The 12,634-nt window shown below is 37.7% G+C and overlaps 1 protein-coding gene across 1 annotated transcript in view; it reads left to right on the forward strand.

Moving 5' to 3' along the window:
* Nucleotides 1-12,634, forward strand: part of LOC123248657 (tyrosine 3-monooxygenase-like) — a 57,382-nt gene that overhangs the window by 9,328 nt on the left and 35,420 nt on the right. Inside the window, 2 exon segments of the mRNA XM_044677503.1 lie at nt 455-522; nt 2,856-2,906. Of these exon segments, the coding sequence (XP_044533438.1) occupies nt 455-522; nt 2,856-2,906 (119 nt within the window).

Genomic DNA, 12,634 nt, shown 5'->3' on the forward strand with positions numbered 1-12,634 from the left:
TATATATATATATATATATATATATATATATATATATATATATATATATGTGTGTGTGTGTGTGTGTGTGTGTGTGTGTAGTTTATTTTTCCTTATGTTTATATTTATATTTACATATAAATATATTATATGTAATATGTATATATATATTATGCATATATATATATATAAACTTTTCCCTTTCCTCTTAGCATCAATATTGTGTATTGGTTCTAAGGCAGAACAGTAAGAGCTAGCCAATGGGGGTTAAGTGACTTGCCCAGGGTTACACATCTAGGAAGTTTCTGAGATCAAATTTGAACCCAGGACCTCCTCTAGGCCTGATCCTCAATCCAGTAAACCATCTAGCTGTCCCCTCAATACATTTCTATAAAGGAAAACATCCCTTGCTGTAAAATTAGTTGTCTTTTTTTTTTATAAATGGCTCCCCTAATGGATTTTTCTTTCTCTGTAGGGCTACACTGACGTGCAATATAGGAGACGACGTGCTGACATCATGGAACTGGCTTTCAAGTACAGAGAGTAAGTCACCTTCAACTCTGTATATGAAACCACTTTTAGAGAAGTTTGCTAATCAATGCTGCTATGAAATCGCCAGCAATAAGTGAAAAAGAAGTCACATAGCAAACAATTTGCTCCTGGATTTGGTAGGCAAGCATGGAAAGGTTCCTTCTAAATTAAGACCAGTGGCTACTGGGAATTTTGATGCCAAATAATCCCAAAGCTCTTTCTGAAGAAAGTCCCAGTGTTGGAAACGTGCTATAGGACTAAGGGAAGGATGAGAGTAAAAGCAAGAAGTTGAACTAAAAAATTATAAAAGAAAGATGCATTTTTCTAATTTTAAGATGGATTTCTATTTGAGTTGTTTTAAGGAATTATCATCCTTCATTTTGTTTGTTCTTACATTTAAACAACTTTAAATTCTAGCTGATAGTTAAGCAGATGATCTTTAAAAAAAAAATAAAAGTTGTTTTTGGATAAGTATTCAAATTTCTAATCTCCTGGCAAGCTTACATTAGTAATGATCTTTCTGTTTCCATCTGGTGGTCTGATGATGAAACTGCAAGAAAAGTTCCCAAGTGGTGAAAAACAATATTAACAAATTTTCAAATCCCTCATAATTGGAGAAATACAAATTAAAACAACTCTGCAGTTTCAGTTTATATCCATCATATTGGAAAATTTTGCAAAAAATTTTAATGACATCTGGAGGGACTGAGAGAAAGAAGGTGCAATAATAAACTGTTGGAGTTCTGAATTGGTCCAGCTATTATGGAAAGCAATTTAGACTGATACCCCCAAAGTTACTAAGCTGTGCATAATGCTTGATTCAGTGATTTCAGTGCTATTCAAAAAAGAAAAAAAAAGGACTCATATATAGATACATACACATTTGTAGCAGCTTTTTCTGTTGTGAGGATTTATTTTTTGTATACTGTATTATATTATATATATACATATATAATGGAGAATTACTGTGTATTTCTGGGTCTAGGATCTGGGTCAGAGATATCTTCTACTCTGATGCTTTTTGAATTTTCTTTGTCCTTGAGAATCCCAAAGAATGTCTTCCTTTTTTACAGAATTTGGTTAATAAAGAAAGGAGATAAAGATTTTTCTGGCATACCTGCAAAACTTCACCTGGCAGTTTGGGGAAGAGTTAAGGGTCTGATGGACTACCTCTTAATCAGCTATCACCAGTTAAAGATGTCTAGGGATGATCAAGGGAAGCTCCAAAAAATCTATTTATTAGGTGACTTAACCCAGTTCAGGTCATCCCTGGTCATAAGAGATGACCATGGAGACCTATATCATTTTGGCAATTATGATGATTGCATAACCAATAAAGCTGATATGATCAATAAACTTATATTCTTACATCAAAATCAGTCTCTTGAGATAATGTTAATTGTAACAGTGTGTATGCATGTGGTGGCAAAGGAGTATTAGCAAAGAGAATATCCATAAACTGGGGAATGTGTGGATGAATTCTGTTATATTAATGTAGTACAATACAATATTGCTATAAGAAAGGTTGCAGATCACTGCTTAAGAGAAACCTGAGGGGCAGCTGGGTAGCTCAGTGGATTGAGAGCCAGGCCTAGAGATGGGAGGTCCTAGGTTCAAATCTAGCCTCAGACACTTCCCAGCTGTGTGACCCTGGGCAAGTCACTTGACCCCCATTGCCCACCCTTACCACTCTTCCACCTATGAGCCAATACACAGAAGTTAAGGGTTTAAAAATTTTTTTAATGTTATATAAAAAAAGAGAAACCTGAGAAGATTTGTATGAACTAATGCAGAATACAATGAGCAGAACCAAGAAAGCAATGTATACAATAATAGTACCATTGTCATGACAGCTTTAAAAGACTTGAAGAACTCTGATTCATTCAATGGCTAAACATGATTCTAGAGAAAGGAGAAGGGCATAATCACTTATTAGCACCTACTAAGCGCCAGGCATTATGCTAAGCATTTTACATTTAATCAAAGGATTGACAAGGAAATACTCCTTATCAAGAGGTAATGGATTGAAGATGCAAACTGAGACAAATTTTTAAAAAATGGTCAATATGAACATTTGTTTTGCTTGATTATGAATATGTGTTATGGTTTTGCTTTTTCTTTCTTTTGTTAATTGGGGAAAGAATTAACCCTGTGAGTCTTGAAATTTCAAAGCACTATCATGGAAGTCACAGCTTATTAAAGACTTGCAAAAGCTGGCAACTACAATGCCCTTTGAACTTTATAGATATAAAATCTTAGCTCTAATGAATTGGATGATGTTGTAATTTAAAACAAAAAAAAATAAGAAATTATTTAAGGAACTTGTTTTTCTTTTGTTTCCTAAGTGGAGACCCATTGCCAAAAGTTGAGTACACACCCCAAGAAGTTTCTACCTGGTAAGAGAACCATCATATTTTTACTATTTTACTATAAATTCTCTGCATAAATTCCCCACCCCCCAAAATCCCTTCCTAAAAAGTGAAGAAATATGTTTTCTATTATTGATTTTCAAAATGAGAAACTGTGGTATAATAGAAATAATACTATATCATGAATTTGAAGACCGGAGTTTGAATACTACTTCTGATACTTATTAGTTCTGTGATTTTGTGTACATGGGGACAGCCTAGCTTGGTGGATAGAGCACTGGATTTGGAGTCAGAAAGTTGGATTCAAATCCTACCTCTGACACTAGATATGTATATCCCTGGACAAGACATTTAACCTTTCTCAGTCTCAGTTTTCTCATATGTAAAATGAGATAATAATGATACATATCTTACAGAGTTGTTAAAAGGATCAAAATGGGATAACACATCTAAAGTACTTGGCAAATCTTAAAATGTCATATAAATGCTAGCTATTATTAAAGTTACCATGAGTAATATTAGAGCTGTATGATCCTGGGCATGTCCTATAACCTTTCTAAATCTCAAACAACCCTCTAAAACTATAAATTACAGAGAAGTTACAATTTACATGAGTGAAGGAAATTCCTCACAATAAAATCATAGGCATTTGACTTATTGCTGTGTCCTTAAACAAAGCACATCTTCCCTTTCTTCACCTACTGGTGAAATGAGGAAAGGGGAACCAGGTGACTCCCAAGTACCCTTTTAGTTCTTATGAATGTGAAAGAGCACCTTATCTTTCTATGCTGACAAACAGAAAATAAGATTTCCTATCTTTTAACCTTTGCATTGCCCATCTTTCATGCCTGGAATGCATTCTCTCTTCTCTTCTGCCTTAATGACTCATACTTTATTCAAGCACTACCTTCTGTATCAAGAGTTCTTAATCTGATATTCATGAACCACCTTTTGGTTCAGCCAAACAAATTAGGTGTATGGTATTTTTTTAAACCCTTACTTTCTGTTTGTTACAATTAAAAATGATAAAGACTGATATAATAATATAAATTAGTAGTTTAATTAAAGCCATGCTGATAGAGATAAAATCATCAGACCACGCGCTTGTAAGAATTCACATTGCCTCAGCCATCTTTTCCTTTCATATCGCCCACTCGTAGCTAAGAGAGCAACTTCCTCCTCACCCAGGAGATTTATGCCCTCTCTTACATCATCATGCTTCCTGTTTGCCATGAGGAATCATGGGAAATGTAGTTTCAAAGTCTCCCACATGTCCATAGAAAATATATAACATACTTTTAAATGGCATCTTCCCAATTCCAAATTTACAATTTCCCCTGAGATCTGGCAAAAAAAAAAGGTTGGCCCTTTTTTCTTCGCTGGATCTGTAAACATAGACAACTTCTAATTTTCAGGAATTTGGGGATAAAAGAAATAGATGAATGAATGGATAAAATTAGCTGCATTGACAAAAAACCAATTTGGGGGCAGTCCCCTATAGGCATAACATGTACAATTAAAACAATACATTCGACTCAATTTCAACTCCCCATAAATTCAATTAACTGCACCCCAAGGTTCAAATTTTGGTCTTCATGGTACAGTGAAGGCTTTTCAGACATCTTCATGGTGTCTTCACCAAACAGGTTCGTCGTCTGGATTCTGGGGAGATGGCAAGATCCTTATTCTGAAATTATTCTCAAAAGAATTTAAACTTTACATTATAGATTACAAAACATACATTTTCTTCTAAGAATTATACATTTCCCCCTGAAATTACTCCTAAAAGAATTAAATATACATATATTTTGACATTATCGAATTTAAAAAAAAAACTTAATACACATCCTATCCCCCTGAGGTAAATTCTAAACACACCTTTTTTCCTTGAAAAGCATATCTCAGGTCAGCTAAGGATGAGTGGCTGAGTCACAGGGGTTGTATGAAATCAATTGGCAAAATACAAAGAATAAAATTCAAGAAAAAAGAAGAAAAAATTAACTTGTGAATGAAATGTAAAATGTGCAAAAAAAATGTAGGGGAAATAAACAGGCCTTTGAATCAAGGCCCAATGAAAATGAATTAAGCAGTTGGCTATTAACCCATTCTAGGGACAGGACTTAAGGGAAATGTCTCTCTCTGATCTGATTTGCCATCAGCTTTTCAGGGAAGTGAGCCAAATAAATAACCAATATTAGGTGCTGGCCTAGGAATTTAAGTTGAGGGGACCCATGTCCTCTAAAGTTTTAAAAAAGACTGGGACTCCAGGACTCAAACCCCAATTTCCAAGCCCTAAAGTATTGGCATAGAACTCATGCAATCCATGCAGATCTTTTAGTCAGTCAGGTCTCTTTGACCTTGTGCTTTCTTAGCACTATTAACGGCTTTTATATTCCCTTTTTCTGAAATCAGACAGAAAGGCATTAAATCACAGTCCCATATTCTCAGTCTCAGGCTCAGGTATTTGCATTAAGCTTATATCGCTGTAGAATCAGAAAAAGGATAAATAATGATTATATATGTACTTCCAGTACAAGATGAGAAAAAGAAAAAATCAATTTCTCTAATTAAAAAAATGTTTTAAAAATCAAAAATATATATATAGCTTAGAACTAGAAGGGTTATGTTACCCCAAAATGAGAGTTTCTGTGAGAGAAAATGGATCTTGCAAATAGTAGATTCACAATGCACATTCAAATAGAGTATCATAATTTCTAATAGCACATTTTAAAACAATAAACAATGATGTTTAAAAATCATATACTTGTTATAACTTTTAAATCTTGGCTAAGAGTTCCTCAACAAACTCTGTTATTGCTTCCATAGCAAAATCTGATATTAGAAAAAAAAAACCTTCTGGTCTAAATTATCCTCAGATAAGAATATACAGGAGCTCCTTGGCTTCCTGTTTTTTAAAAAAAATCCCGGGTAGGAAATTTTATACTTCTACCCATTTAAGGCAATAATTTCTCTTATAATAAAATATATAAAAGCTTATCATTTAAGACAACAATTCTTTAGGATTTAAAGTAAAAGTTAAAAAAACCTCTTGTAAAATTACAAATTAATTCTCAAGGCATGGAAACTTCCAAGGTTCTATACAATTACCAAGACAGAATAAATTTTAAAAGATATGTGCTCTATAAATCTAAGGCAATTTACAACTTTAAAATGTGTAGGAAATATAATGTGAGTATCAGATTAACAAGCTGGTCAAAACCACTTACCAGTTCTAATAGATTTTTCTCATTATTTGGGAGTTACAATAAAATCACAGAATTAATCTAGCAGCCACAAACTTCATTAACTTAAAATGATTCAGTGCAACAGGAAAATCAACGAAATAAACAAAAATCAATTCACAAAACTAATTAGCAAAATGCAGTAAGATACAGTCTCTTTAAAACAGAAATAAAACTCATTCAGTTCCGAGGTTTAAAAGTCCACCCCTGGCTCAATTTAAGGTTCTTCTGATTGAGATCTGCTGAGTTTAAGGGGTTTTTTAAAGTCCAAAGTTCTGAGCAGGTATGGGGGTGAATAGGCCATGCGGCCCAATTAAGGGTAAATGCTAAAGGTTCAGACGCTAGGTCCACATGGGATCAGGTCATGGGCTCGGGGCTAGAGAAAAGCTTAAGTCAGTTTTGTAGAAAATACCCATGTGTAGAGCTTGTGGGGGTGGGGGGTGCCTAAATTAGGTCTTTAGAGAAACAAGTGGAGGGCTAGAATGCAGGTCATTACCAAGAGATTGGGGTGGGGTGAGGTTTGGGGACAATACCAAATCCTAAGCAGCAGAGGCAGAAGTCTCCGAAGATCTTGGCAAGTCAGAACTGGGTCGCTCCTCGGAAATCTCAGGATTCCGGATCCACAGAAATGGTCTGCACTGGGGAGTCAGGAAAAGCAGCAGAGATCACAGGCACTGGGGGACTGGAAGGCTCGAGGTGAGGCAGTCCGTCAGTGTCCACAAGGGCCACCAGGCCCGGGGCATTGAGCAAAATAATTCGCAGCCCAGCAGCAATTAAAACCATTGTCTCTCTTCCCCGCAAAACAGCCTCTAGGCTGGGGAAAATTGGGAGAGGACTGGGTGAGGAAAAAGATTGTTTCTGAGACTCTGGGTCCCAGAACCACATGGCTTCTTCTTAGGCTATCTAGAAAATTGAGAATTCGAATTCCAAACTTCGTATGGTTGCCATCATTGTTACGATTAAAAATGATAAAGACTGATATAATAATATAAATTAGTAGTTTAATTAAAGCCATGCTGATAGAGATAAAATCATCAGACCACGCGCTTGTAAGACTTCACATTGCCTCAGCCATCTTTTCCTTTCATATCGCCCGCTAGTAGCTAAGAGAGCAACTTCCTCCTCACCCAGAAGATTTATCCCCTCTCTTACATCATCATACTTCCTGTTTGCCATGAGGAATCATGGGAAATGTAGTTTCAAAGTCTCCCACATGTCCATAGAAAATATATAACATACTTTTAAATGGCATCTTCCCAATTCCAAATTTACATGTCCTAGTAACAACTCTAAGAGAGGAGGGCAAGGCCTAGGCAAACAGGGTTAATGACTTGTACAGGTCCACACAACCAGGAAATGTCTGAGGCCAGATTTGAATTCAGATTCTCCTGACTCTTGGTCTGGCAGTCTATCCATTGTGCAACCTAGCTGCTCTGGCTGATTGTTTTTTTTTTTTTCTTTTTTTCTTTAACCCTTACCTTCCATCAGAGAATCAATACTATGTATTGGTTCTAAGGCAGAAGAGGGGTAAGGGCTAGGCAATGGGGGTTAAGTGACTTGTCCAGGCACACATAACTAAGAAGTATCTGAGGTCAAATTTGAACCCAGATCCTCTAGCTCCAGACCTGGCCCTCTATCCATTGTGCCATCTAGCTTCCCTGGCTGATTGTGCTTTTAATAAATTGAAACTAATTTCTTTGGCATCAAGGCAATATGACTAGTTTTAGTGGATTTTTTTCTTCTTTTAAGACATTTCTGAGTACATACAAATGAGCATGGAGTTTGGAATTATAGAATTAAATATTTAAAACTATAAGGGACCTGAGAGACAATTCAGTCCAGACCCTTCATTTTATAGATGAGGAAAGTAAGGTACAAAGAGATTAAGTGACAGGACACAGTATGAAACAGAATCTGAAGTCAAGTTACCTAATCCAAAGTCCATTGCCCTATAACACTGTCCCAAATGTCCCATGATTTGAACAAAGACCCACATTTCTATAGAGGTTTTATGGTTTACAAAACATTTTCCTCACAACAATCCTTTGAAATAGGTAGTGGAAATAGTAGCAAAATGAGTAATGGATAACTTGGTGGATAAAGAATTGGTCTCTCTGTTCAAATCCCATTTGAGTCACTAAATACTGTGTGACCTCAGGACTCAGTTTTCTCATCTATAAATCGAAAGGGCTTGGAATAGAATGCCTCTCAGATCCTTGCCAGCTTTCAGTCTATGAACCTGTGATCCACTTCCATATTGATCTAAGGATTCCAAAGTTCTTTGCAGGAAACAAGGGAAGAACTAAGATCATGCAATTAAGATTAGAGACAATGAGGTCCCACACTGGGGATGAGGTGAAGAACTGGACTCAGAAATTTGGAACCCAGGTCCAAGATTCCTCTTTAGTGACTGTCTCATGCTCTAATCATGGAATATTAGAAGCAACATTGGACTGTATATCAGGGAAGCTCCAGGTCAAACCTCAATTTCTGTTGCTTATCAATTTTGTGACCATGAGTAATTCACACAGGCTGGGACCTTCTTGAGGATAAGGACTGTCTTTTCCCTTTCTTTGTATACTCAGTGCTTAACATAATGCTTAGCACATAGTAGGTGTTTAATAAATGCTTATCAACTATTGACAGCCAGTCTTTCTGTACCAGTTCTCCCATTTTAAAAATGGATATGATAATACTTTAATTTTTGAGACTAGACCTATGGTTTCAGTGATGGGAATTGGTAGTTGATCTACAGCTTGTATCTTTCGAGAAATAGTCCCTTTTAATAGTTTGCAAAGTCCTTGAGGGTTCCCAGTGATGGTTCGAGGGGGTGTAGGCTAAAAATTGTATAATAGCACCCCTTAAACTATAAATGATTACAAAATATTACAAGTAGTATATGAAATTACCCCAGGGGTTCAACATATTTTTGGTCACTATTGAAAGGGGTTAATGAACCAAAACAAACAAACAAATAAACTGTTGGGAGTCTCTGCCTTCTAGACATCCCTATGGGATTCAGAGGTTAAGTGCCTTGCAAGTGGTTATAATCTAGCATATGCCAGAGATAGGACTTGAACTCATGTCTTCTTGACTCACGGGCCAGATCTCTATCTACCAGGTGTATTGTTTATCCACTGGTATCCTATATTCTACTATTTTCATTACCTATTTCAAGGGGTCGTTGTGAGGAAAATGCATTATAGTCACAAAGTACCATTAAAATGTGAGTCATTATTAAAACAGGGGGTGTTTGGGACGATTGATCTCAGCCTGAGCAAAACATGAAGAGAACTCTCTGGAATGTGATGTAGTAAATTCATCGGTACCAAATAGCTAGGCTTACCTGCCTGGACCATTCACTATTACTCTCTCTTGCTTCTCTCCCCCATTCAGACCCAGTCCCCACATGGCCTCTGGAATGACTTTTCAGAGAGGCAGCTGTCTGTCTTCTCCATGCAGCCCAGCCCAGCAGCCCTTGGGACCAATTACATCAATTGTTTCCCCAAATTAGCTCTCAAATTTATGACCGTAGTATCCTCTGGCTGTGGTAGAGGGTCATGGACATTACATCAGGGCCTGAGATGGCCCCAGAAAAGCCCGGGGGTGGGGTTGGGGAACTTTGTAACATAGTGTAAATTCCCTCCTTGGGCCTTTATGGAAAGACCTTGGACTCTTCTGTCTTGCATTGCAACATGCCCATAAAAAGGAATGAAAAAAAAAAAAAAAAGAATGAAGAACAGAACAATTGGCTTCCAAAACAACCCCAAGGCTGGGACTATTTGAGTTCATCCCTAATGAGTCAACAAGTAAATAACATTAAGCATCCATGGTGGAGGAGGGAGCACCATCAATAGGGTTGACCCCCATAGGAAAAGGGGTCTTGCGTCTACTTTATATTTTAGAGGCCACATGGCATAGAGGAAAAGTGTTTCATTCCTAGGTCAGGAGATCTGAGTTCTGGTCCAAGATCTTGTCTTATGACTTCCTCTCAGTTGGTCTCAATTTCCCTGAATGAAAGGAGTTGAACTAAATACTTTCTTACTCAATTTTGATGGTTTGTTGAACCAAAAACATTGATTCATTGCTGAAATGGAACCTTGAAGTCATCACATCCACCCCCCTCATTTTTCCAATAAGAAGATAGAGCCATAGAGGCTTAACAACTTGCCCCCCAAGGTCCACCAGGCCAGAAGCAGCAGAGATGATATTTGAACCTAGGTTTTCTGACTCAAGATCTAGGTCTCCTTCCACTGTATCGTCAGCTCGATGACCTGTCCTCAAGCCAATCAGAATCCCATTTGTGATAGATGAAATAATACATTAGAGAAATAATACTTTGTTATTTAACATTCAAGTCTATCTGAATTTGTGTGTAATAGGATCAAACCTTTAGAGCTAAAGGGGATAACTGTGACCAACCTCTTCATTTTACCAGTAAAGAAACAAGCATAGACAGGTTAAGTGATTTCAGAGACTCAGAGCTAATAAATGTTTGCAGCGAGATTTGAACTTGATTCCAAGCAAAAAATTCTGTGCTACCACTGTAACACATAGCATACTGTGGCACCTGTCATATGGGGCACTCCCAGTGTGAAAAGTCTTTCTGAGTATAATCAGCAATTTGTCTATAGCTCTTGTGCCCTGTTTATGCAGTGTCTTTATAATGAGTGTTTTATATTAGTTTAAATTATGGGTGGAATTAATTTATCAATGGAATAAATTAAAATTTTTATTGCATTAAAAAATTTGTCTATAATAGCTACAATTGTTTTTTATTCCTGAAGGGTTTAGTGACCTACCAAAGTTACACAACTAATATGGATGCAGAGACAAGATTTGAACCCAGATCTTCTTGACTGAGAGATCCTCAATTCCATGCTGCCTCTCAGTATACTAGTTACATAGCATGGACCAGCTGGCTTTCCTCTATCCCAGGGGCAATGGAAGTGACCCTAACTCTTACATAATGGTTGGTTCAACACAGTTTGTTTTTCATAATATTTAAAGCTGGGAGGACCCTGCAAGGTCATTTCCTTAAAACCCCTAATTGTACAGATAGGAAACTGGGCTTTCAGTGAAATCCATATTCCAAGGTTATTCTGGTGATAAGGAGAGAGGCCAGGAACACGAGCCAGGTTTCTGGTGCCTGCTGCAAGGCTATTTCAGGACTGCCTTCCCTTATTCTTTTTTGTGTCCTTTTCACTAGAGCATGGTACAAACCGAGAAATGAAGTGTGGCTCTTCCCAGGTAAGCTACAGCCTGACGCAGGGTGCAGAAGCCTTTGCTACACAAAGTGTACTTGGCCTCCTTGCTCATCTGACTTTGGCTAGCATGGCCCAAGAGTTCTGAGGCATAGCTCAACCTGAGGAATTCAAGAAAATAGCATCTCCCCCAAACCAACCCTAATCCCTCCTGGTTTGTTGTTTTTCCTTTTGCTGTACATGTCTGCCCAGGCACAAAGGACAGGAAGGGTATCCTTGTCCATCCTTGATGACTGCTATCGCAGCCCAGAGGCTCCAGGGCAAGCAGAGGACGCTTCCTGGGATATTCAGCCCTTCTGCTAATGAATCCTTACCTTTGAGTTGACCATCAAAACCAAAATGAAGAACCAGAGAAAAACATGGTTGGAGCATTTGCCCAAAGATTTCTAGGCTGAAATGAGACTGGAAAGGTCAATGGAATTTGCTATGCTTTTCCTAATTGCACCATGGGTGAAAGCCAGCCTCCTCCACACATGGATTAGTCTTTTAACCATAGACTGACTCAGTTTCTTTCGCTTTTTTGGGGGGGGAGGGTAACAAAAGAAATCCGTAGGATGGAAAGATAGTCATTCCCCAACACTGGCCATCTCCTCCTTAGCAACAATAGCTGTAGAAGAGGGAAAAATACACCAGCAAAACAAGCAGAAGGTCATTTTCTCCAGCCATTTCCAAGAGTGATCTCAATTTTTCATAAAACAATGTTTATAAATTAGTTAGAACCCCAGAGCCATGCATGAAGAAGGATAGCCATTTTTACAAGGCTTCTTGCCATTTCATTATTGTCTGTTTCCTTTGAATTAGAGAAACACGGTGTGTGCAGTGGGAGCTTTCCAAATGCAGCTGTGTGCTCGCTCAAGACTCTACAGCCAGATGCCCTTGAGTGGAAAGGAATCCTAGCTTTCTCCAGCTTGGAGAATGTCTTAAGAAGTCATTCTGGGTGGGCATGGACTGCTGGCTGCAGGCAGGGGCAACTTGAGGCAAAATTGTAAAACTCAAAATTCTTCTCCATTCTGCTTTATATTCTATGGCTCTTTTTTCCCACACCCTTCTCTCCCAGGGTGCCTGGGACCTCTCTTGCTGCCCACAGTATGCTCCAAATAAAATTAATCCTCGAGGGATAATAGAATCAGCAAATAGAAAGGACCTTCGAACTCAACTAGTTTGGCAAGATCAGATTACAGTTCTAAAGTTTTAAAATCCTTCAAGTCCAACCTCTTCATTTTACAGATAAGGAAACTGAGTCCCAGAG

Source organism: Gracilinanus agilis, chromosome 5 (assembly GCF_016433145.1).
Source record: "Gracilinanus agilis isolate LMUSP501 chromosome 5, AgileGrace, whole genome shotgun sequence".
Classification (NCBI taxonomy): Eukaryota; Metazoa; Chordata; class Mammalia; order Didelphimorphia; family Didelphidae; genus Gracilinanus; species Gracilinanus agilis.